This window comes from Pelecanus crispus, chromosome Z, assembly GCF_030463565.1.
Source record: "Pelecanus crispus isolate bPelCri1 chromosome Z, bPelCri1.pri, whole genome shotgun sequence".
In the NCBI taxonomy this organism is placed as follows: domain Eukaryota; kingdom Metazoa; phylum Chordata; class Aves; order Pelecaniformes; family Pelecanidae; genus Pelecanus; species Pelecanus crispus.
This window is the reverse complement of record NC_134676.1, coordinates 17,479,839-17,503,072: the sequence shown is the minus strand read 5'-3', so window position 1 is coordinate 17,503,072 and position 23,234 is coordinate 17,479,839. Positions and strand designations below refer to the sequence as shown.

The 23,234-nt window shown below is 44.1% G+C and overlaps 2 protein-coding genes across 5 annotated transcripts; one reads left to right on the top strand and one right to left on the bottom strand.

Moving 5' to 3' along the window:
• The first annotated feature begins 321 nt into the window (after positions 1-321).
• Positions 322-11,020, top strand: HMGCS1 (3-hydroxy-3-methylglutaryl-CoA synthase 1). 4 transcript variants are annotated; one of them, XM_075726125.1, is made up of 10 exons: positions 322-348; positions 5,860-6,317; positions 6,712-6,837; positions 7,356-7,520; positions 8,246-8,414; positions 8,540-8,710; positions 9,535-9,641; positions 9,979-10,104; positions 10,353-10,516; positions 10,913-11,020. In XM_075726125.1, exons 2-10 carry the CDS (start codon positions 5,870-5,872, stop codon positions 11,003-11,005), a joined length of 1,569 nt encoding a protein of 522 aa, XP_075582240.1. In that variant the 5' UTR covers positions 322-348; positions 5,860-5,869; the 3' UTR covers positions 11,006-11,020. The 4 variants fall into 4 exon arrangements, with proteins under 4 accessions (XP_075582240.1, XP_075582238.1, XP_075582239.1 ...); XM_075726123.1 differs by lacking the exon at positions 322-348 and adding an exon at positions 4,233-4,271; XM_075726124.1 differs by lacking the exon at positions 322-348 and adding an exon at positions 4,421-4,430.
• Positions 11,021-14,395: 3,375 nt separating this feature from the next.
• Positions 14,396-22,958, bottom strand: NIM1K (NIM1 serine/threonine protein kinase). The gene is made up of 3 exons (XM_009483953.2): positions 22,667-22,958; positions 17,216-17,484; positions 14,396-15,142 (listed from the first exon to the last, which is right to left on the bottom strand). The coding sequence occupies exons 1-3, from the start codon at positions 22,956-22,958 to the stop codon at positions 14,396-14,398; spliced, it is 1,308 nt and encodes a 435-aa protein (XP_009482228.1).
• Between the last annotated feature and the right edge of the window lie 276 nt (positions 22,959-23,234).

The following is a 23,234-nucleotide window of genomic DNA, read 5'->3' as shown; positions in this document are numbered from 1 at the left end:
ACCCGCGGTCGGCAGCGCGCTCCCATTGGCTGCCCCCGCGCGGCGCTCGGCTCCCATTGGGCGCCCGCCGCCTTTGCCGCGTCCTCATTGGCGCGCTGCCCTCTGGCCACGCCGCGTCACTTTCTCACACCATTCCCCCCGCCTTCTCCGCCAGCTGCGAGCCGGCCGGCGGGCGGGACCTGGGCGGCGGCCGCTGTGATTGGCGGGGGGAGCTGCCGCTCAGGGCGCGGGCCGGAGCCCGGGCGGCGGGGCTGTTTAAAGGCGCCGCGCGCCGGCGCCCGGTGTTTTCCCCGTGGGTGCGAAGGGGTGAGGGCGCGGAGCGGCACCGGGAGCCATCGCCTCCGACAGGTGAGGGCGGCTCGGCCCCCGGAGGCGCTTGGGCCGGGCGGCGGGCGCCGTCCCCTGCCTCCCCCCTTGTCCGCGGCGGGGGCCGTGGGGGGAGCACGCGTGGGGCGGCGGGGCTGCGGCACCGCGCGGAGCCGCCCGCGGGGCTTGAGGATGGGGCGGCGTAGCGGGGAGCGGTGTTTTCCGTGGATGCGAGCGCGTTTGAAGTAGTGCCTGCAGTGCGGCGGGGGGGGGGGGGGGGGGGAGGCAGGGGGGAAAAAAAAAAAGTAGAAAAAAGAGGAAAGAAGGAAGAAAGCTAAAAACCAAGAAAAGGCGGGTGTGGGTGTCCCCTGCCGTCGGTGTCAGCCCGCAGGCCGCGCCGGGCGCTGCCCGGAGCATCGCGGCGCGGCGGCAGGCGCTCCCTGCCCGGCGGGGCCGGCGCCGCCCGGGAGAGCCGGGGCCCGGGGTGCTGCCCCACGGCTGGGTGAGCGGGGGGCGGCTGCCGCGGGCTCTGCCCCCGCCTCGGGGGCCACGAAGAAGCCTGAAAGCGGCGGCACCCTCGGCGAGTCCCTTAATCGACTCTCAGTGTCGCGACAGAGGCGCCCACCCCAGGGATGCCGCCGCCTTTGGGGGCGGCGCCTGTTGCGGGGGCGCGGGCACCCCGCCACCCACCCGCGCCCCTCAGGCCTCGGGCGTGGTGGGGGGCCCCCGGCGGGAGGGTGCCCGGCACCCCCGCGGGGCCGGCGCTGCGGCTGGGGCCTTACGAATGCATGCCAGGTACCGGCACTGCGCTTCGGTGGCTTTAGGCGTTTTGGCAGTGCCCCGCGTAGTCCCGTCCCGTCGGCTGCGGGGTGAGCGGGACGCGGGGATGCCCCGGCCACGCACGGCCCCCGCCGCGGCCCCGGTGGAGGCGGTGGTCCCTCGTGGCGTGCTGCGTGTCGTGCATGGGCTTGGTACCCGTAAACCCTTCGGCTTTGGGGGCATAACTAGGTGTCTTTTACATGACGTCATAGCCGAAGCTGCCAGATCATCACCGCTGTTCAACTTCTAAAAAAAAACAGCCTGCAGTGGCTCTGCTTTCACCAGCAAAGTCTCCTCTCCGAGCCCCCCAGAGGCAGAACGCCGAAGGGGGCTACCAAATGCATCGCTTCTAGCACACAGGCGGGGGGCTTATTTTCTAACTCTGTCAAGTGTTCTGCAAAAACTTAAGCAGGAAAAAACAAAGTCAGATTACTGACAGAATATTCTCAAATTCTTAACAAAGACAATGAAAGCCATCGGTTGTTGTGGGAGAACGTATTTCTGGCAACACTAGCAGAAAGTAGTGGCTGTTTTATGCTGCTCTCCCTACAGAATCCTAAGGGGACACAGAACAAAGCAGGTTTCTCATTCCTTTATATTAAAGCATTTGGGGTTCTCATTCTTTTTAAAAGAAATCGTACTTTTGAGTACTCTTTCAGTAGAAAAAAAAAGTCACTGACGGGATGTTGTTTGCCATTTGACCAGGAGGACAAAAAAAGGCTGTTTGTTTTAGATCAAGTAAACAAATCTTTTCCTGTAATGACTGACTTGACTTAAGATGTCATATGTCCCATTTTCTTCAGTGATCAGAGCAAGCTTATAAAGCAGTGTTTTTCATTGCGGTACAGCCCGATAGCCCTGACTGCTGCTATGTTAGGTGTGTTTGGTGAGCTTGGTATCCGGTGAGTCATGAGAATACAGTGGAAAGAGCCTCCTTTTAGTTGTCTTCTGCAGCAAGTTTTCTGATGAGAGAACTGAGGCGGGTAATATGAATTAAATGGCAGCTTTGATCTCAGAGTTCTGTAAGGAGTAAGCACAGAGCAGTGTTTTCCTCAGCCTTCACCAATAATGCAAGTTCTTTTCGCATACTGAGTTTCCTAGTAATTCACTGCTCGGTTAAAAGCCACTGTTGTTCTAGGGCTGCTACAGGTCAAGTCCATTATGTGCTGCATGCATTGCCTTTTAGTGTGTAACTTAAGAGTCTTTGCAGCCTCCAACGTTCAGCTTTCTGGCTCTTGGAGGGATGTCAAGGACAACAAGAAGGACTTCTTCAGGTACATCGGTAGCAAAAGGAAGACTAGGGAAAGTGTGGGCCCACTGCTGAACGAGGTGGGTGCCCCAGTGATGGAGGACACAGAAAAGGCGGAGTTACTGAATGCCTTCTTTGCTTCAGTCTTTACTGCTACGGCCGACCCTCAGGAATCCCAGACCCTGGGGGTAGGAGAGAAAGTCTGGAGAAAGGAAGACGTTCCCTTTGTTGAGGAGGATCAGGTTAGAGATCATTTAGGCAAACTGGACACCCACAAATCTATGGGCTCCAATGGGATGCACCCACGAGTGCTGGGGGAGCTGGCAGATGTTATTGCTAAGCCACTCTCCATCATCTTTGAAAGGTCATGGAGAACAGGAGAGGTGCCTGAGGACTGGAGGAAAGCCAGTATCACCCCAAGCTTCAAAAAGGGCAAGAAGGAGGACCCAGTAAGCCTCACCTCCATCCCTGGCAAGGTGATGGAACAGCTCATTCTGGATGTCATCTCTAAGCATGTGGAGGAAAAGAAGGTTATTGGGGTAGTCAGCATGGGTTCACCAAAGGGAGATCATGCTTCACCTATCTGACAGCCTTCTGTGATGGCATGGCTGGCTGGGTAGGTGAGGGGAGAGCAGTGGATGTTGTCTACTTTGGCTTCAGCAAGGCTGTTGCACTGTCTCCCATAACATCCTCACAGGTAAGCTGAGGAAGCATGGGTTAGATGAGTGGACAGTGAGGTGGATTGAGAACTGGCTGAATGGCAGAGCTCAGAGGGTTGTGATCAGCAGCGCAGAGTCTGGTTGGAGGCCTGTAGCTGGCGGTGTTCCCCAGGGGTCAGTACTGGGTCCAGTCTTGTTCAGCTTGTCCGTCGGTGACCTGGATGAAGGGACAGCGTGTACTCTCAGCAAGTTTGGTGATGATACAGCACTGGGAGGAGCGGCTGATGCACCAGAAGGCTGTGCTGCCATTCAGCGAGACCTGGGCAGGCTGGAGAGCTGGGCACAGAGGAACCTGATGAAGTTCAACAGAGGCAAGCGTAGGGTCCTGCACCTAGGGAGTGTTCCTCCTATGCAGCAGTACAGGTTAGGGGCTGACCTGCTGGAAAGCAGCTCTGCAGAGAAGGACCTGGGAGTGCTGCTGGACAAGAAGTTAGCCATGAGCCACAACGTGCCCTTGCGGCCCAGAGGCCAGCGGTACCCAGGGGTGCATTAGGAAGAGTGTGGCCGGCAGGTGGAGGGAGGTTATCCTGCCCCTCTGCTCTGCCCTGGTGAGGCCACATCTGGAGCGCTGTGTCCAGTTCTGGGCTCCCCAGTTCAAGACAGACAAGGAACTACTGGAGAGAGTCCAGCGGCGCGCTACAAAGATGATTAGGGGACTGGAGCAGCTCTTGTATGAGGAAAGGCTGAGAGCGCTGGGTCTGTTTAGCCTGGAGGAGACTGAGAGGGGATCTTATCAACGCTTACAAGTATCTTAAGGGCAGGTGTCAGGAGGATGGGGCCAGACGCTTTTCAGTGGCGCCCAGCGACGGATAATGGGCAATGGGCACAAACTGAAACATGGTAAGTTCTGAGTATGAGGGAAAACTTCTTTACTTTCAGGGTGACAGAGCACTGGAACAGGCAGCCCAGAGGGGTTGTAGAGTCTCCGTCTCTGGAGATAACTCAAAACCTGCCTGGACGTGATCCTGCGCAACCTGCTGGGTTTTAGGGTGACGCCTCGGGGGTGCAGGCAGGGACGGGCAGCGCCGGCCGGCGCTGCCCGTCCCTGCCTGCACCCCCGAGGCGAGGGGCGGAGCGCGCTGCCCGCGCCTGCGCACTCCCCGCCTGGCCGGGCCGGACGCCGCAGCGCGCATGCGCGGCCCTCGAGGCCGGGAGGCGGTCATGGGATTCCGCAACGTGTAAGGGGCCGGGGCCGCCGTCGTGTGAGGCGGGGAGGGTGGGAGGCGATCCTGGGCCCGCTTTTGCGGGTGGGACGCGGCGTGACACCCTCCCCTCCCCCGCACACACCACCACGCCACTCCGCTGCCTCCCCCGCCATCTTCTCGGCCGGGTCACCGGTAACCTTGAGGCGTTTTGGGGGGGGGGCCGCCGCCCTCGGCGGGGGGGGAGCGGGGCGGCGGTCGGCTGAGGTGAGGGGCTTGGTGACAGGGTGGGTTAAGGGAGACCAGAGTGTGAGCTTGAGGGGGGGTAGCAGGGCACAGAAGGAAGGCAAAATTGGTGGTTTTGCTTCAACTCCTGCGCTGTATGGCTGTTCGGCAGCGCTTCAGTAAGCAGCTTTAAATAGCCTTTTTCTCCCGCTTACGCGTGTTAATACGGCCAAAGGTTACCAGAGAAATACTTAAACCAGCTTATTTTAGGTATATCCTAGGTGTGGTCGAAACTTTGTTAGAGGCAATCAAAACGAGTGGCGAGCCACGCGCTCTTACTTTGTCTTACATAAGGCTGTACCTGAAACAGAAAACACTTCTAATGTTTTCCTAACGCTTGGCTTAACACGCACGCTGTAAAGTCGTTATTCCTGCGGAGAAAGGCGTTACTGCTTTATACAGCTCGTCGTGGTTTTATGGAAGAAGTGGGGTAAGGTCAGCGTGATGGTGCTTGCAGCTGGGCACAAAAGAGGCAAGCGCTCAGCAAGGATGTAAGCAAAAGTACAGGTAGATGCTGCCCATCTGGGCATAGGGATAGGGTTAAAGTAATAGGATGTAGCATATCGTAGAGCTTAGTATACTGTCAAATATAGCAACAGTAAAGTTATGGGGTTAAAATAATAAAACTTGATCAGGGAGAACCCGTGCGTGTTCATCTCAGCCTGTGAAATATTCCTACAGGCCTGGCATTAGGAGTTCCAGTGTTCTGGGATGCCAAAACAGAGTATGCTTAAAAGAAACAAGAAACCCAATGAAAAATACAAAAAAACCCCAACCACACCAAAAGATTTCTGCTCTCTATGTTGCAAGTGTAAACAAAGTGGAGCAACTTGGAGCACTTCGTTTAAAAACAGTTTTGAAAAGTCCTGGCCTGTTTTAAGGCAGAGATTTCTTGATGAGGATAAATTTTAAACTTAAGTTCTCAACTAGCAACAAAAAAATGTATCCAGTGTTTCTAGCTTGGTTGTGTAAAATTGAGTGTATAAGCAAAAGTAGAATAATGAAGACTAATTTCTCAAACACTTAACACTTGTTAAGCTTGTGTTTTGCTTCAGTGAAATAACTTGGGCATGAGTGACATCTGTTCCTCTGCAGGGCTGGAATTTGTATTTTCACTTACAAAACTTCTAATAAGAAGTACTTTTAACATTTTATATTGATGTTTACAGGTATGCTCAGATCAAAGCCTCCCTGGAGGCAAAGGCTTGCCTTTTGCAAGTGACCTTGTAGAATACCTGAAACTTAACCTATTCTATAAACCTACAGAAAATGAAAGTAGGTGTCTCAAAACGGATGTGAATAAATCACCTGTTTTTGTGGTTTTATTTTTTCCTTAAAGATCTACCACGATGCCTGGGTCTCTTCCAGTGAATGTTGAATGCTGTTGGCCCAAAGATGTGGGAATTGTTGCACTGGAAATATATTTTCCCTCTCAGTACGTTGACCAGACAGAGCTGGAGAAGTATGATGGTGTCGATGCTGGGAAGTACACCATTGGGCTAGGCCAGTCAAAGATGGGGTTCTGCTCCGACCGGGAGGATATCAATTCTCTCTGCTTGACTGTGGTTCAGAAGCTCATGGAGAGGAACAGCCTTTCCTATGATTGTATCGGGAGATTAGAAGTTGGAACGGAGACAATAATTGATAAATCAAAATCTGTGAAGACTGTCCTGATGCAGCTTTTTGAAGATTCTGGTAATACAGATGTAGAAGGGATCGACACCACCAACGCATGCTATGGAGGCACTGCTGCTCTTTTTAATGCCATTAATTGGATTGAGTCTAGTTCTTGGGATGGTAAGTTCAGGGTATTTTCTTGAAAAGTCACATCATCCTCTGGTTTCAAGTATTCTGCCTTATAGTGACAGTGTTCATGTTTAACCATGTAAAACCCAGGGAGTAAATTTATTTTTTCCTCTTCTGAAGTCTTTTTCTTAAATGTTCTGGGCATTTGCCACTAGTTCAGTTACCATGCAAAAAGTAACGACATGGCTAATAATCACTGGTCTTTTCCTGTAAATTTCAGTGGCTGCCAGGAAATTGAAATGTGTGTGGGGGGGGAAGTCGGGATTGAAGAGCCCCTTAATCTTGGGGTCATTTCCTCTATCACCAAAGTGTAAAAATTGCGGGTGGATATTAAAATGTGCTATTTTGGCTATTTCTCATGGTTATTTTTGTGTGTTTTTGACAGGACGCTATGCACTTGTCGTTGCTGGAGACATAGCTGTCTATGCCACTGGAAATGCCAGGCCAACAGGTGGAGCTGGTGCTGTTGCTATGCTAGTTGGTCCAAATGCTCCGTTAATTTTTGAGAGAGGTTAGTCCTGTGAGAACACAAATACCGTTCAGCTAGATGACTGGATCCATACTGAAGCCTGTCCCCTGTTTTTTTGTGGGTTGCTGGAGGGCTGGATTAACACCCGCTAATGTCAGAAATTGTACTTTGTCTCCTCTTGCTCTGGACTAACTTGGCCAAGTCCTGTTAGAGGAGGCAGCAAGGAACAGCTAGAGATGTTCCTATCTGTTTATTTCCTTGGGGATTCTCCAATAAAATTGACAGAGTGGACTAGAGCTGAGTAATACAATGCTCTACTTCTAAGGTGAAATGATGGAAATAAATTATTACTTGTGTTTGTCATGCTCAGTCCTACTGTACTTAACAGGCAATTGAGAACTGTGTGAAACGTTACCTTAAAGGGCCTGAAGTGCTATGAAAACCTGCTTGACTGGGGCCAGATATTGCTTGTTCCCCCATATGTGTAAAGTCATGTATTCAGATTGACTCAAAGCAGCTGAATAAAGTTATCTTCAACTCTGGTCAATTTTGTCCATCAGGGTTGCGTGGAACCCACATGCAGCACGCGTATGACTTCTATAAACCAGATATGGTCTCAGAGTATCCTGTAGTTGATGGCAAACTATCTATACAGTGCTACCTCAGTGCATTAGATCGCTGCTATACTGTCTATCGCAACAAAATCCACGCCCAGTGGCAAAAGGGTATGTAGCCTCACCTGATGATATTCTAAGATCTGGCAAATACTGGAATGTGTAATTACAGAGACAATGTGTTTTCAAGTTTTAGAATCCATTCTAAAGACTAGTATATAGTCCCTTTCTTGGTGTGTTTTGAGGTGATGGAAATGTTTCTTCTCTCCCATAAGAAATGTCTTATTTCTGTTCTGGTATGCCTAAGTACCTGATTGTCAATAAGGACTAGTTTCTGCAGGCTTTTGTTGTTGCAATGTATAATACCTTGCTTAAAAGCATGTTATTACCCCCTCTGCCCAGACTGTTAAGATATTGAGGTTAATATTTAAATGTTACATAATGATACTGATTTTTTTTTTTACCCCATATATTTAGTAATTGCTTCACTCATATTAAGCATAGGTGTGAAGATTAGATAGTTAAATGAAGTAGATTTTTTTAATATGTCAGAATGCTGGGTAGAAATACAGAGATTCTGTTAAGCTTACAGCTTTTTCCTTCTAGAAGAAGGGCAAATGTTAGTTGGTGCACAAGATCAGTAAAAAATCCCTAATTTTTAAATAGAAGTAGCAGCAGTGTTTTAAATGAATTTGACAGCAGTAGTTAGTCTTATGGTTGTCTCTTGTATGCTGATGTGTTAGGGTGACTGGTTTCCTGACATCCCCTTATTTTATTGTCATAGTTGAAGTGAGTACTAAACATAAGTTGTAACACGATGTTTCTGCTGCTTCCAGAGGGGACAGACAGACGTTTCACGTTGAATGACTTTGGATTCATGATCTTTCATTCTCCCTACTGTAAACTGGTACAGAAGTCTGTGGCTAGACTATTGCTGAATGACTTTCTCAGCGACCAGAACCCAGAAACAGCACACGGTGTTTTCAGTGGTCTAGAAGCTTTCAGGTGAGAATGGCTGCTGTCTTTCTTATTCACATAATCTTAATTTGTTAGACATCCAAGGTGTGGTTTTCTACTTTCTGCTATTTTAGTAACTGTTTCTGAACTTTTCTTTTTTTTTTTTTTAATAGGGACGTAAAACTTGAAGATACGTATTTTGACAGAGATGTGGAAAAAGCTTTTATGAAAGCTAGTGCAGAGCTCTTCAATCAGAAAACCAAAGCTTCGTTACTTGTATCCAATCAGAATGGAAATATGTATACCCCTTCAGTCTATGGTTGCCTTGCCTCTCTTCTAGCCCAGTAAGCATAAAATTGGAAAAAAAAGTTACAGCTTTTTATATGTAAGGTCATAAAAGGTTTTTGTTTCAGAAAGGCTTTTAAAAAAGCCTAATCTAGCAAACCTTTTCCTACTAGATTGCCTTAAGCAGCAAGACTAAAGTTAAATTACTTTGCAGACACACTCAGTTCAAGTGACAGATTCAAAATTTCTGTGTCAGAAGCTGATCTGAAACAGCTCGTTACTGCCTTCCAAAGTAGGATTAAGGTGGTGTCTTTTCCCAGCTGCAACCTTCTTCCCCTGCACTCCCCACCCCACCTCGCCAAAAAAAAAAAACCTACAAAACAACAAGAACAAAAAAACCCCACTGCAGTAGAAAAGACAATCAGAATGCCTTCTCTGTTTCACTGTAATAAGCAAAGCCAAATTAAATTAGTCTTTACTTAACAGTATTTTTTTTGCAATGACAGACTTTTACAATATCATGTGAAGTTTAAATTCTTCTTGGACCCCTTTTCCTTTTTTCTGACTTTGCCTTCCAAGATGTGGTTGTTCATTTTAGGCTTTAGGTCACTTAAGAATGAAAATTGGCAACTTTCTAGAGAATCATATTCTGGGCATTTCTTTGTTCTGTTTTGGTTAGGCTGCTTTGGATGTCATCACATAACAGCAATGTTTGAAATTTGTTTAAAAGTCATCATTTATGCGCATAGCATGCTAAATCTGTGTTGTAGTCAATATAATTTACTGGCTGCTTTCTCTAAGCTAGCTTCAGTTTCTAGTTATTTTAAATCGGCACCTTGGCTCAATTCTCACTTCAAACAACTGTTGCTTGATTTATTTGCAGGTACGCCCCAGAGCAGCTCGCAGGGCAGAGAATTGGTGTGTTTTCATATGGCTCTGGTTTTGCTGCTACGCTGTATTCCATCAGAGTTACGCAGGATGCCACTCCTGGTAAGTGAAAGAAAGAGATGTTAATTAACTCCCTTGCACAGCTTGCCCCTAATGTCTTGTTATACTACCCACCAGCATAAGTAAACCTACAGAACAATGCCTAATGTCTGTGATGTTAAACTGAAGATGTTCTAGCTCTAGGGAATGTTTAAGTGTCTCCTGGGGCAAATAAATAGTGGTTTTCAAACTCTGTTAATGCTTTGATTGAGTAATATTTTTAAATGACTGAATGTTTAGCTTCTGTAATGCAAAATATTTAGAACAGACTTGAAATGTTAATGTGCTACGTACAGCTCTCAGCACTGGTGTTACGTTACGTGATGGTTTTATATTGTAGGTTCTGCACTGGACAAAATAACTGCCAGCCTTTCTGATCTCAAAACAAGACTTGACTCAAGAAAATGCATTGCACCTGACATCTTTGCTGAAAACATGAAGATCAGGCAGGAAACACATCATTTGGGTAAGAACTTCATAAATATAAATCATTCCTAGTCTTAAGCAAAATTCGCATGACTCTAAATGATTAGGGTGTAGAATGAAGGAAGTGTCTAGCCCTTTCTACTTCTGAATAGTTTGTGTTCATTGGCCCAGTGTGGCTGAAATGAAAATGCAGGCTTGTTTTCTCTGTCTTACTATGTACAAACTGCCTTTGTTGTGTAAAACGCTCACCAGGAACCAACTAACAGCGTGTTACTGGCTTTTTTACAGCCAACTATATTCCACAGTGTTCGGTAGAAGATCTCTTTGAGGGAACGTGGTACCTTGTGCGTGTGGATGAAAAACACAGGAGAACTTACGCGCGGCGCCCACTCATGGGTGATGGACCTCTGGAGGCAGGAGTTGAAGTTGTCCGCCCAGGCGTTGTTCATGAGGTGAACACTCAGCACTGTTTTAAAATTTGATATAAATGGTGGAACGGTTTATATGTTTGTCTTAGCATGTGCATGTATGTTAAAAAGAGAAAGTCATTTAACAAGTTATGTTAAATACTTTGTTAACTATGTAACATGCAAGCCAGAAGTAAAAAATTGAACCTGGTATTTTAAAAAGTACATGTCATCATAACAAGAATGAAACTGCACAAGAATGAAACAAGAACTGGCTCTTTCCACACAATCATTTTGCATGGAGCATGACCAGTTTTGATTGATTTAAGACCAAACCATCCGGTGTAGCATGAATGTTGTTTGAGAGTTGGACTAGCCATGAAGTATGAATGTCTGTGAACTAGGAAACTGTGTTTAATCTTTTTTTTCCCTTCTTCATAGCACATCCCAAGCCCTGCTAAGAAAGTGCCAAGAATCCCTGCAACAACAGAATCTGAAGGCGTTACTGTTGCCATTTCCAATGGGGAGCATTAAGATACCTCTGTGAGGTGGGGAATGAAACAAGGTGTGAGGGTAGGGTGAGAGAGAGCAAAAGGATTGCGGTAGTGCTGAAGTTCCAGTGTACAGTAGTACTTCACTGGAGTGTGGAAAAACTGTTTTAAGCTCCTTGAAAAGTTTTGTCATAATGTGGTTTGCTGATATTTATATTATTTTCAGAACACTAAAATCATGAATATACTGGAGATGGAGGGACTTGCCAGGAGCTGTGTGGATTGCTAAACATGTCTGAATTTTTTTAATTGCTGACTAGTAGCTGTAGTCTATTACAAGGTCTTTGTACATAGGAAAAAATCTTCTGCTTGCTCTTTCCATGTGAAATGACTTGAAACCTACACTGTTAACTTCTACTTGTACTCAAGTGTGTGGCAAAATAGTCCAGGCTTTTAATGTTAGGGTTCTCAGTGCCTTGACAGTAAGCAGTTGATCTTCTGAATACTGCACTTCTTCTCTTTCCCTTTATCACCTTCCCTTTCTCCTCCCAGTCTACCTCCCATCACCCCATTACTCTGGGAGGGTATAGAACCAAGTAATACTCGCTGCTGGAATAGAATCTCTCCCCTGTCAAAATGACTGGATCAAGAACGGCTAGACTGACAGGTGGTTTTCTTCCAAGAAAGTCTGTGACCTGCTGTGTCAGTGACTACGTAATTCCTCCTAACACCTGTATTACGTGTTTTGTACCTGCATTTTAAGTCACGGCAGCCTGGGAAGAAAGAGGAAGAAGGGAGGTAGTAATTCTTTTTCTTCTAAAGAACAAAAAGGGTGTAATTCTTCAGTTCATTGATTTGGCACCTTTCAGGACTGCTTAGTAGAAGTATTTAAGGCAGCAGAATTTTCAGATAAAACTTCTAGATATTATGGAACTGTTTTAATTGGCAAACAAGGGAAGGGAGGAAGGTCACTTTGTCTGGAGCTCTGGCCTCTCACTATTCTTTATATAATACATTTCTAAAAGACACTTTCTAACTTTGAATTTGGCTTTGTACTTTGAAGTCTTTTTCACTCTTGGTAATATTGTAGGAGTGGGGTCTTACTACTTCTACTCTTTTTTTTCTCTCCCCCCCCCCCCCCCACCTTTCCCCCCAACATGTAAGCTAAAAGCTATCCATTTTGCAAGTGGTAGATATACAGTGCTAATGGGGAGTCCATTCTGGTAGATTTTTTTAAAGCCCAGATTGGAAATGAACTATGACATGAGCCTTGTAATATATATTTAAACTGAGCTAATGTACAGAATGAAGTTTTGTTGAATTTATTTCTTTGCTAATTCTACAAAGCTACATTATCTAATATAAAGTAGCAAAAACTGATTCGTCTGTTAAATTACAGGTTTTTCTGTGTGTAATGAAGTGTTTGTATTATCTGTCACTCACTAGGATTTGATAACTTGCTGTATTTGTACAGTCAAGCCTTGGTAAAATAGTTGTTTATTATAAATTGATGAATACTAATCTGTTTGTTCTGCTGAAAATGATGGATCAATGATGCATGACGATAGTGTGTTTGCAAGTATTTTGGTTTAGGTTGCCCTTGTGAAACTATCTTAGCACCAGAAAAACAAATTGCCATGGAACAAAGTCCATTGCTGGCAGTGGACAAGCCAAGAAGTGAGCTACTGGCAGAAAGTTAACCACAGGGACCTCACGCTCTGTGAGGCTGATCCTTTATTAAAATAAAGTTTGAGATATTTGAAACCTGTTGGAGTAGTGGTGACTCGTTGGGTATTCAGGTTGCATTTGTTTTTCTTTAACAGGAAAGAAAGAGGAAACTGGCCTTGTGAAAACCCAAATTGTGGGTTCACAAGATGTGTGGACCTTCTGGATCTTTCATTCCATTCCAAGAGTGAAAGACAGGGTTGCTTAGGCTGGTGCAAGACCATTATTTCAGGGCTGTGTTTCAAGACAACTTAAATGCTTTCAGATGGAAACTGTTTATAGCAGAGGAATTAATTCCCAGCTTATGAAATACAATTCATCTTTATTACTGTCTTATGAAAGACAGTATGGTTTTACTCCCCTCAGAAAAAACGTGAAGGGGGACTGGTTCTTGCTTTGTCCTTACATGAGCCTCGCTGAGTCCAGTTTCCCATGGATGGCTTTTCAGGGCCACTCTGTGGCTCATTTACATTAATTACTCCTTTTAAAGTCAACTGATCATCTCATCAGTCCCTGTAATAGATAAGGCATCCTGCCTGTAAATTTGAAAGCACCAGCTGTACCTTTCTAAACCTTGTATTAGTTTACTTGCCTTAACTAAAATCATACAGGCTCTTCCTCTCAGCTTAGGCGTGTCTGCTCTGCCTGTTCGGAGGAGGACAGCTCCTGTGCATTTCCACTATTTGCATTTGAGCTGATGGTGTTGAACATTAAAGAAAAAAATAAGCAATTAAAGCTGAAGATACTCCTATCTGCATCTTGGTGATGCTCAGAACAACTGGAGTTGTCAGGCTATCCCGTTTTTAACTTGCAGTGGTCAAGAGTATCAAAATCAGCTTTTTGCCAGCCTTTGTTGCTGAAGTAGTACAGCAGGAGTTAGTGCAAACCTGTACTGCTCAATATGTAAGCGGAATACTGTTATTGGTTGCATTTAGCTTACTGCTCCTAGTTTTGGAGTATGTAGCTTACTGCTCCTAGTTTTGGAGTATGCTTAAGTCTGTCTTTATTGGAGTGCAGCTAGAGCCCAAGTGGTTCTAGACTGTGAGGATTGTACAAGTAATGGAGGATGTCAGAAGGCTAGCAGATAGTAGCCCAACCAGTTACACACTGGGAATTGCAACCACATGTGCAGGGTTAAAGCAGCATATCCTAATTTGCCTTTCTGAATTGTATCAAATCAATGCTCAACAGCAGCATTGCTGTTTCTTTAAATAATTTTTTTTAAAAAAAAGCTCTGATATACATTTGATCATGTTTAATTTGCTGATGAAGTTTTAAAGAAGAATTTGCAGTTGTTTTAGATTATGGCCTGGTTTCTGCTTAAATTTAGCTCTGCACAAAAACTGTCCTGGTTTGCAGTGGTACAGTTGTGTCAAGCTAAGGTAAAACTTTCCAAGAAGTTATCTGTTAGATGCCTGCATGGAGAATGTCCCAAGTATGTTAAATTTGATCTCTACAAAAAGGTCACCTCCACCAATGATCCCTTTGCTGTTTCACTTGTGCTGGCTATACCATGTCTCCGGAGCAAGGGACAAACAAGTGCATGAGAGCTCTGTATTTGGGCAGTTCAATGTGACTTGAGAAATGCAAAGGAGATGAGGCATTTTTGGTTTATTCAAAAATTACAAAAAAAGTCACACCAGAACTTGTGAAAAGCAAGTAAGATCCTTTGTTAACAATGTGCTGAGTATAAAGCCTGCAGTGCAATTTATAAAATAGAACACAGCTTGGATGTGTGCTTTACCCCACTGTAAGAACTGGTTCTCCTGAAGTCTTGTTCTTTGGGGTCTGGATGGGACATGATAGGAATGCATTCAAGTGCCCTTTTCTTCTGTACTCTGTGCAGAACAATTCTGTAGAGCCCTGTTACTGAGCTGCGTGCGTCTCTTCCCCGGTTATTTTGAATGTGCTCTTCTGTGACTCCCAGATCTTCCAGAATATTTTTCACTTCAATTTCTTCCTCTTTGAGTGTACTGATGTCTGATAGATACTTTGGATCCAGTTTGAAGGGCTGTAAAGGTTTGGGGTATGGTATTCCTTGCATCCATTCACTGTTCATGATAAGTTTGACAGAGTATCGTTCAGTTGGTACTGGCTGAAGGAGTCCTTTTATCAGTTTCTGGCAAGTTTCTGAGAGGCAGGGAGGCAAACTGTATGTCCCTTCAAGAATGCACTTTTTCAATTTGGCCACTGTATCTGCCCGAAATGGCATGATACCCGTCGTCATGAAGTATAACAGGATTCCCAGTGCCCAGATGTCTACATAAATGCCAACATAGTTTTCATCTCGGAAGAGTTCGGGGGCAGCATAAGGAGGAGAGCCACAGAAAGTATTTAAAGTTTCATCTCTCTTACTTACGGTGCTGAATCCAAAGTCTCCCACCTTAACACAGGTGTTACTGGTGTAGAAGACATTTTCTGCTTTCAAGTCCCGGTGAATGATATTATTCTCATGCTGTAGAACAAGAGGAAAATTTGGTATTAGCTTGTTCAGAGGAAAGTTCTCAAGTGGCTAGCTCTCATCATCAGTTAAATTACCACATAGGAGAAAGGGAGTTATCTTCAGGGAGTTATCTTCGACAAAGTCAGAAATAAACATTGTAATGAAATAGAAAAGTTAAAGTATTTAAACAAATTAAACTTAATTCTCTTCTGACACAAAACCAATAGAGTAGGAGGAGATGGGAAGAAGGATGCTGGTTTTTTTTTTTAAGACCACTCTCAACTTCTTAACGAATATCAACTATTTTCATGAGGCAGATTTTTGACGGCATCATGGCTAATCCCATGAAGCTAGATACTTTCATGTGTAAAATCTGTTTTTTCAGAGTTCAGAACACGTGCTTTTGCAATTACTACATTTCTGCAATAACATAAGTAACAAAAATAATTTCTTTTCAACTAATTCCATTTTTGTATATATTGTAAGCTTGTGGACTTATGATGTGAAAGCTTCTAGTTCACCAAGTGAACATAATCACAGGTAAAGAAAGAAAGTTGCTACAATTCTGTTGTGTAATCTAATGTCCTAAGAGGAACTGGTGGTGGCAGCAGAAAAGGACCACAAACTTGTGCCTTGTGGTATTTCACACTGTTGCAGGACACCAAGTTCAGTGGCGTCTTCTAGTTTTAGAAATCTAAAATAAATACATATGCTGTAACTTGTACTTTTTTTCCCTTGGAAACAGCAGTAGAAGCGAAGAACTCAAACTGAACTTGCTCTGCTTAGGGGCAATATACCTGTCTTGATTAGGTAAGGGTTTACCTTCCTCTTTGAAATAACTAGGAGGAATGGATGTGTTTGGGCACTCTCTGCCCTACCCTTTGAAGTTACAAGGTGCGTGTATCTGGAGGCAACAAGGAAACCCTCTGGGATCCTAAGATTTTTAAACTGTCATCAAGAACAGGCAGGGATCAGAATTTTGTACTCGTGTGGACTGGCAGCAGTGAGATGCAATTTAAGTGGCCTGGATTTGATGGCTTAGCAGAAGTGAAAAGTTTTGTAGAGGTCTGTGTGTACAAGTGAAGAGGTTGGCTAGCTTGGTAGTCTGGGTTTAATACTAATAAACAGATGCAATCTTGAAATGTAAAGTAAGTTCTAGTAGCTGCAAAGTACCTGCCCTATGAAAAAGGTGTTGAAGCTAATCCATTGCTTACAGGACAATCATTTTGTCAAAATATATAAAAAATGCATACTTTTTACATGTGCCATGAGCAGTTTGTAATGCAGTTTCTAGATGTCTGACCTGGGAACACCCTTGCTTTTGACCTCACCTGAGGCTATTACGTGGCAGGAGACTATGAGCCACCGGAGGGCACACTGAGCCAATTTTAACAAATGCTAGTTACTTCTCAAACTTGCAGAACAGTCTTCCCGTGTTTTTATACTGCTGTTTTATGTAACTGTAGTTACTGTGCAAGGTTCAGATGAGATGGTGCTGAAGAAATTAATTGCTGCTTTGCTGCCTTTACAAGATGCTTTGGGCTCTACACAAATAGCGTCATCCTAAATCCAGATACTGAAGACTAGGTAAGGGGAAGCGACTTGCAGGGTGTTAACATCACAGATTTGCACCAAAGCGGACCAGGACCAGGCATTAACTCTCTTGAGTGCCAGTCTCCCACATTCATTAATAAGCAAGCCTCTTCTCTGGGACACTGTCTTCTAGCAGAAGAATGACAGATTTTGAAACAGGTGGAGGGAAGAAATAAAGCTTTGTTAGCTGGTGCCTACAGCAACTTAAAGCAGACAGGAGAATGCTGCTGCTAAAGGGATGGTTCCACCCGCCAGCTGTTCCCAGTTCAGTCTCCTCCCAAAAGCTGTCAACAGAGAGACAGTAACTTGAGGCAGATGTGAAAGCTCTCTTGGATTCCTTTAAGACAGCTCTTCTCTAGCTGTTTTGCTCTTCAGAAATGTGGGTCTGAAATCTTGGTAATGGTAAGCCTACTAGTTGAAAACCAAAAGATACATCCACAAAAACTGCTAGAGTAGTGAGGGGCAACATGCCTGTGAAGAGCAGCAACTTACCATGTGCTTCACAGCAGACACAATCTGGGAGAAGATTATTTTACATTCTGTTTCTAGCAGCTTCCCTTCTGTACTGATTTTAGTGAAGAGCTCCCCACCTCCTGCATACTCCATCACCAGGTGCAGTTTTGAGAGCGTCTCCACCACTTCATACAGTCTGATGATATTTGGGTGGTGCAGTTTTTCCATGCTGGATATCTCACGAGATAGCAAACGTTGAGTCTTCCGGTCTAGCTTTGTCTTGTCCAAAATCTTAATCGCAACTTTCTCTGAAAAGAAAAATGCTTTTCCATGTTGTTGGTGCAATAGGTACAAACGGTAATACTATTTACTTACAACAATGCTTGGTTATGGAAATGCAATAAAAGTTCACCTCTGATCAGTATAAACTAAGCTGCAGAGGCCTACTAAGCCCTGCAATCTTTCACACACACCCATGCCCCTGTCCATCTACAGCATCCTACTCACTGCTGAGGTAGCTAAGAGCTGGTAGAGTATTGCAAGGGCTAATCAAATCATCTGCTGTCCTGGTGTGCTCCACTGCTGTCAGGCTAATATGTGTCTGATGGCCACATTTACAGCATCTGCTTTCGGTGTCTAATGCTGGGAAAGAAGGTCTGCGCTTTCTCTTTTGTTGTTAGCTTTGTGCTCTTCAGATAAGCTAGGCCTGAGCCTGGTACTTGCAGACTAATGGAACTGTCGAATTTAGGTGCTTTGTTTCAGAGCAGACAGACAAACTGGGGGATAATTTCAGGGCTCTGGCTGTAACCCTGCAAGTTTATAATGGAGAGGTGTTTTTAAGCTGGTGCAACTTACATAACTCTTCCCTAACTTCTTATCCCATACCCCCACAAATTCAGTTACCAGCATCACTGGTGTAGAGGTTTGTGTTTCTCAGGGTAACTGTGCCTTTTTTTTTTTTTTTTTCCAGCACGTTCATGCATGAGTAGTTCTTGGTACTGTACAGAATACAAGAAAACTACATTTTATGTCTGTATGCCACAGTGGGCCATGACTCCACATCACACGCAGCTTTTATTGTGAGGAAGGGGAAAAAAAAAAAACATTGAGGTAGAGTAAGTTGTGGGGATTCTGTCAGACAGCAAATCTAGCTGTCTTACACTGTCCTGGTAATGCAAAGCTGTAGTTAAGTTCTACATGTTTCTGTAGCACATCTGCAGTAAAGCCAAGGGCCACAGAACACAGATACACATCTGCAGCTGTACCACATCACCAGCTAGCTCAGAGCAGTATAAACAGGTCAATCACAATTGCCCTTACATTTCTGTATTAATTGATAGGTTATGGCTTTTGTCTTCACTTTATTGAATACAGCTCATATCTGAAGGATTTGTCTGTTTAAAATAGGTTTATAGTGGCTTTGTATAACTTGTCAGGACAGCAAAATTAAACTGGATCATGGCAATAAAAACAACTGTTTATTCCTGGGAAGAAGGTTTTTTTCCCAAGAATATCTTAGTCAAACATTCACAGATTTCTTAACAATTAATCACCTTTATCGAATCTTTCAGGAAAAAACTCCACCTTGGTTTCTAGTACATGGGGGTAAATAAAAAAAAGTCAGTATTGTTTACTTGTTGCTTTAAGAGAAGAGTGAGAAGGCCATTACATTTGTACATGTGTTCTGGTATAAAAGCATTCAAAATGTTTTTACTTAATATTATGAAGTTATTTAACTCAGTGTTTCAACATATCTAAAGGAAGCATTAAGGATACATAAGCATCTATCTTTGTACAGCTCAGAAGAACTCCCATGTTTGGTATATTTACCCTTCTTAGTAACATAGGTGCCTAAACTGATCCCCTTACTACAGTGAGGCAGATATTCCAGGCAAATGTGATTCATGTGAAAGGTGCTGAATTATCCCTTGATGTGCCTATTTTCAGAAGGAGCCCATGCCAATGAGTATAGGGCTGTCTTCCCCACGCTGCTTCCCTCTGACCTGTTCCATGCTTTCTAGTGAGCCCATTAGGAAAGCAGGTACCTACTCCTGCGTGGCGCTGGTGGTGGTGTGGTGAATCGGGAGGAAATGCAGCTACTGAACGGTAACAGCATGCGACTGATCCTGGCAGAGCTCTGACTGCTGACCTAGGGGTGAAAGACTAAAACCCTTGTTACATTGGTAGCGTACTGATCACCTGAACGAAGAGGAAAGAGCATGAGCTCGCAGTAGGTAACATTTGCACAACTAAATGCTTAGATACTACAGGGATAACAATTCTTACAGTCTTAACTATGTAACTGCAACATTACATCTTGATTTGTAAATGTCGGGGGCATTTGGGCTTTAAAAAACCCCAAAATCTTCTAGGTTACATTCCTTCCCTTTTCTTTTGCCGGAATTTACTATTCCTCCTGGTCCGTTCCTGCAAAGTTTTAAAAGGAAGGGGGGGGGGGGAATGGTTTAGCATTGAAGGGCCTGATCCTGTTCGCACACCACCATAAATCAGGACTGAGCTCCTTTAAATCTACATCACTGCAGTTGCATATGCATGACATGCAAAGAAAACCAGCCCACCTAAGGTGTTAAAAACCTGATGCCCTCCTTTTTTTTTTTTTTTTTATAAACTCGTTCCCTCTGCTTCCAAAAAATGTTTGGTTTACAAATCCTGTACTATCCTTGCATGGCAGCAGTGCTGAACGGAAGGGCATTTCTAGCAGGCAGCTTATTTACCAAAATACTAAAACTGAATAGCAAGAGATTTTGATTAACTATATGCAGTGTATGCTGATGTTTGAAAAGAGCTAGCTGAAATCTTAGTAAGAGAAGTTATGAAAACGTTGAGAAATCATTTCAGGAAGAAACAGTGTATGCTATGATGGCAAAAGGAAACAAAACACAAACAGAACCATGTTAAAATTGCTTTAAAAAAGCAAACTAGGTGCTTGGACATTTCCTGCCTTTGCAATTGATGTTTCATATTAGACTGGCTTTTTACTAGCTGTAAATCTTGGATGCTCTTAATGGCATTCAGCTGTGCTCTCACACTACATTTGTCAGCTAGAAGGTATTTAAAATAAAGGTTACACAGAGCTTAGGAACCTAACAGTCCTTAGCAAGCAACTCCACAGGTCCCTGGAGAAAATCTCTGCCAAAAATCAGGTTAGTTCAGTGGGCAATGCTGAATAACCCAATACACATCACAGCACCAAAGATTTTCCTGCATCCTCTAAGCAACCAAGACAGCCTGTGTGAGAGAAACAAGGTTCTTCATCCAGTATGATCCTGCACGTTTTTTCCTCTCTCCCTCTAGAAGACTTGTTTATATATCCTGCTGCAACAGATCACAGGGGCTACAGAACAGCACACACATCTGTTACAAAAGCATGTCTTAGTAAAGAATAAAACTGTTTCCTTTTTTAATATAGGGTGACATGGAAGCAGAAAGACCATACTTAGAAATTAACACTATGACAATAACTGAAAAGCTGAACAGCTGCCTGACACACACACCTCACCCTACCACAGGGACCCCAACGGCATTAATAATGAAGCCTTTGTATTTATATAATCAGGGGGGGAAAAAAAAAAAAAAAGATACTTGTACTCATTAGCACTGTGCAGGAACATCACTTCATTACCAACACAACAATGTGCATCTACTGGAAAAAACAGAATCGTCTTTGTGGGTGGTGGTGGTGTGCATGTGTGTATGCATGCAGGCATGCATGTGCGCATGTGTGTGCATAGATGTTCCTATTCTCCTATCCACGTACTGTATTCTATGAGGATGGATATGCTCACAGGCACAGATGAGTCAGAAGATGTTTATCTTTCATCCTTCCTTCCTCGTGACAGTTGCAAACTTAGTATCGAAAAACGACCTCCTTGCCCAGTGAACATTTTAACCAAAAAAGCTAATAACAAGCCCAAGAAAAAAAAAATTGAGAGATTTCTGGTGAAAAGAACCTTTTCAAGAAAAAGATTTATGGTTTTGATATTTAGTTTGTCCAAGCCCAGTGTATTCACTTAAGTTCAAAATTTTTCAGTAAGTTCTATTCAAATGCTAAAGCAACATGTCTCCTAAGTAAGTTAAACAGGTAAAGGGTTCATCCAGATCATATTTATAACTAACTTTCATTAGCATTCCTCCTGTTCTCAGTACAGGAGCAGCATTTCCTCCAACAATAAGCACAAGGCAGTTTTCTCTGGAAGAAAAAAAAAAAAATCTCACAGAACAAAAGACGAAATAACTTGCTGTGGGCCAAGTAGTACAGAGATGCTTTTCCTGAACAAGCCAAACCAAAAAATCCACACCCAGTTGAAGCAACCCTTCGGCACAGGCAGGCTTAAATTTGGAAAAAATAAATACTGTCAGTTCCCCACTTTGATTCCCAGTGCAACAACTGCTTCACATGACGGGTAAATGTCAGCTTTTACACCTCTGCAGTCTGGGCTGAAAGAAGTGTTTAGAGAAAATAAAAACAGATAATATGGCATGGAGGCTTTGGGGTGTATCTCGTTCTCTCACCTGTAAGATGATGGAGGGAAGGAGTGTCAATCAAATTGGAAAGGAAAGACTATGAGACAAAACCAGCACATAGTAGTGTACAAAGACGCAGTGAAAACTAGCCATCCCTGAGTGACAAGAACGGTTTCTATTACTGTCAGACAGTCAGAGGCAGAAGAAGAAACATGACAGATGAAGACAAGTTCTTAGTTATACCTGTAAGTGAAGTGTTCGCTGCAGTTACCTAGCCTTTCTAGTTCTTCCTAGAAGCAGCATATAGCATGCTTTTCTGTACTTAAAAAAAAGAAAAACAATTTACAATTCAACACAAACCCTGGTTTGGCTATACCAGAACTCGTTTCCCTGCACCTGGTCAGCCTACACCTATAGCCCTGTCCCAGCTTTTCACAGTAATGAACCACCTGCAAAGGAGTCAGTAAAGCAGGCATAAAATTTGTCAACAAAATTACTGTGACCAAAAAAAAGCTTCATCCATACTAGTGAGATTTGCCATGAAACAAAGGAAGCCTTGCTAACTCTGTCTGCAGGCAGGAGTGTGCCTAGCCAAGCTGCCCTGGGGGTTCACCACCTATAGCCCTGCAGTCCATGAGCTGGGGCAAGGAAGAAGGCAGATGGACAGCACAAGTTGTAGGAGGGGAGGGACAACACTATGCTTCGAAGTGTGGGGTGTTTGAGCCATCAGATGTGTTAAGTCCATGAAGTGCAGGAATGAATTTTTCTTATAACAGCTGCCATCTAGAGAAAATGTCTCTGGTTTCTTTAAAGCCTAATCTAAACCTAAGCATTTATCCGTGACCCTGCCTATAGATTCACTCAACAACAACAACAACAAAAGACACATACAAACTACATCTGTATTTAAGGTTCAGACAGCCTCTTTCTTCCCAAAGAGGTCCATTTGTATATGCACAGAACTAGGGTGTTCAGCACGCAGGTGACCCACATAGCAGTGCCTACCTTTGGTTAGGGAATGAATTCCAAGCTTCACTTGCGAGAAATTCCCACTTCCTATTTCTCCTCTGACTCGATAGAAGCCAATTCTCTTTCCCAGTGTTAATTCTTTCACCACTTTTTCATTCTGGGACATATCCTGCATTAGTTTCTCAAAGGGGGTCAGCCTGTGCTGCCTGCCCTCTTCATCTCCTCCACAGCACTCCGGGTGCCCATCATCTTCTCCGCTGTCCTCACGATGCCACCTGGAATAGCGGTGTTTTCCAAGACTTCCTCCATTCACATATCCTGTTGTCATAGTCTATAGGGTAATCACTTCCCCATTTAACAAGATGTCCCAGTAAGGAGTTTAAATGAAGTAATTCTATGAATATGCAATCCTGCACATAACGGACACTGTGACAAACTTAGCAAAAAAAAAGCAGCTTACTCCAAGTCTAAGATTAGTTTGGAAATTACTTCAAAAGCAAATATGGCATATCTACATACTGCAGTTCAGTTCAAAATCAGAGATAAAACTGGAAGCTGTTTACGTCCATCTCTCACTAACTGATTTAGTGCATCAGGTAAAAGA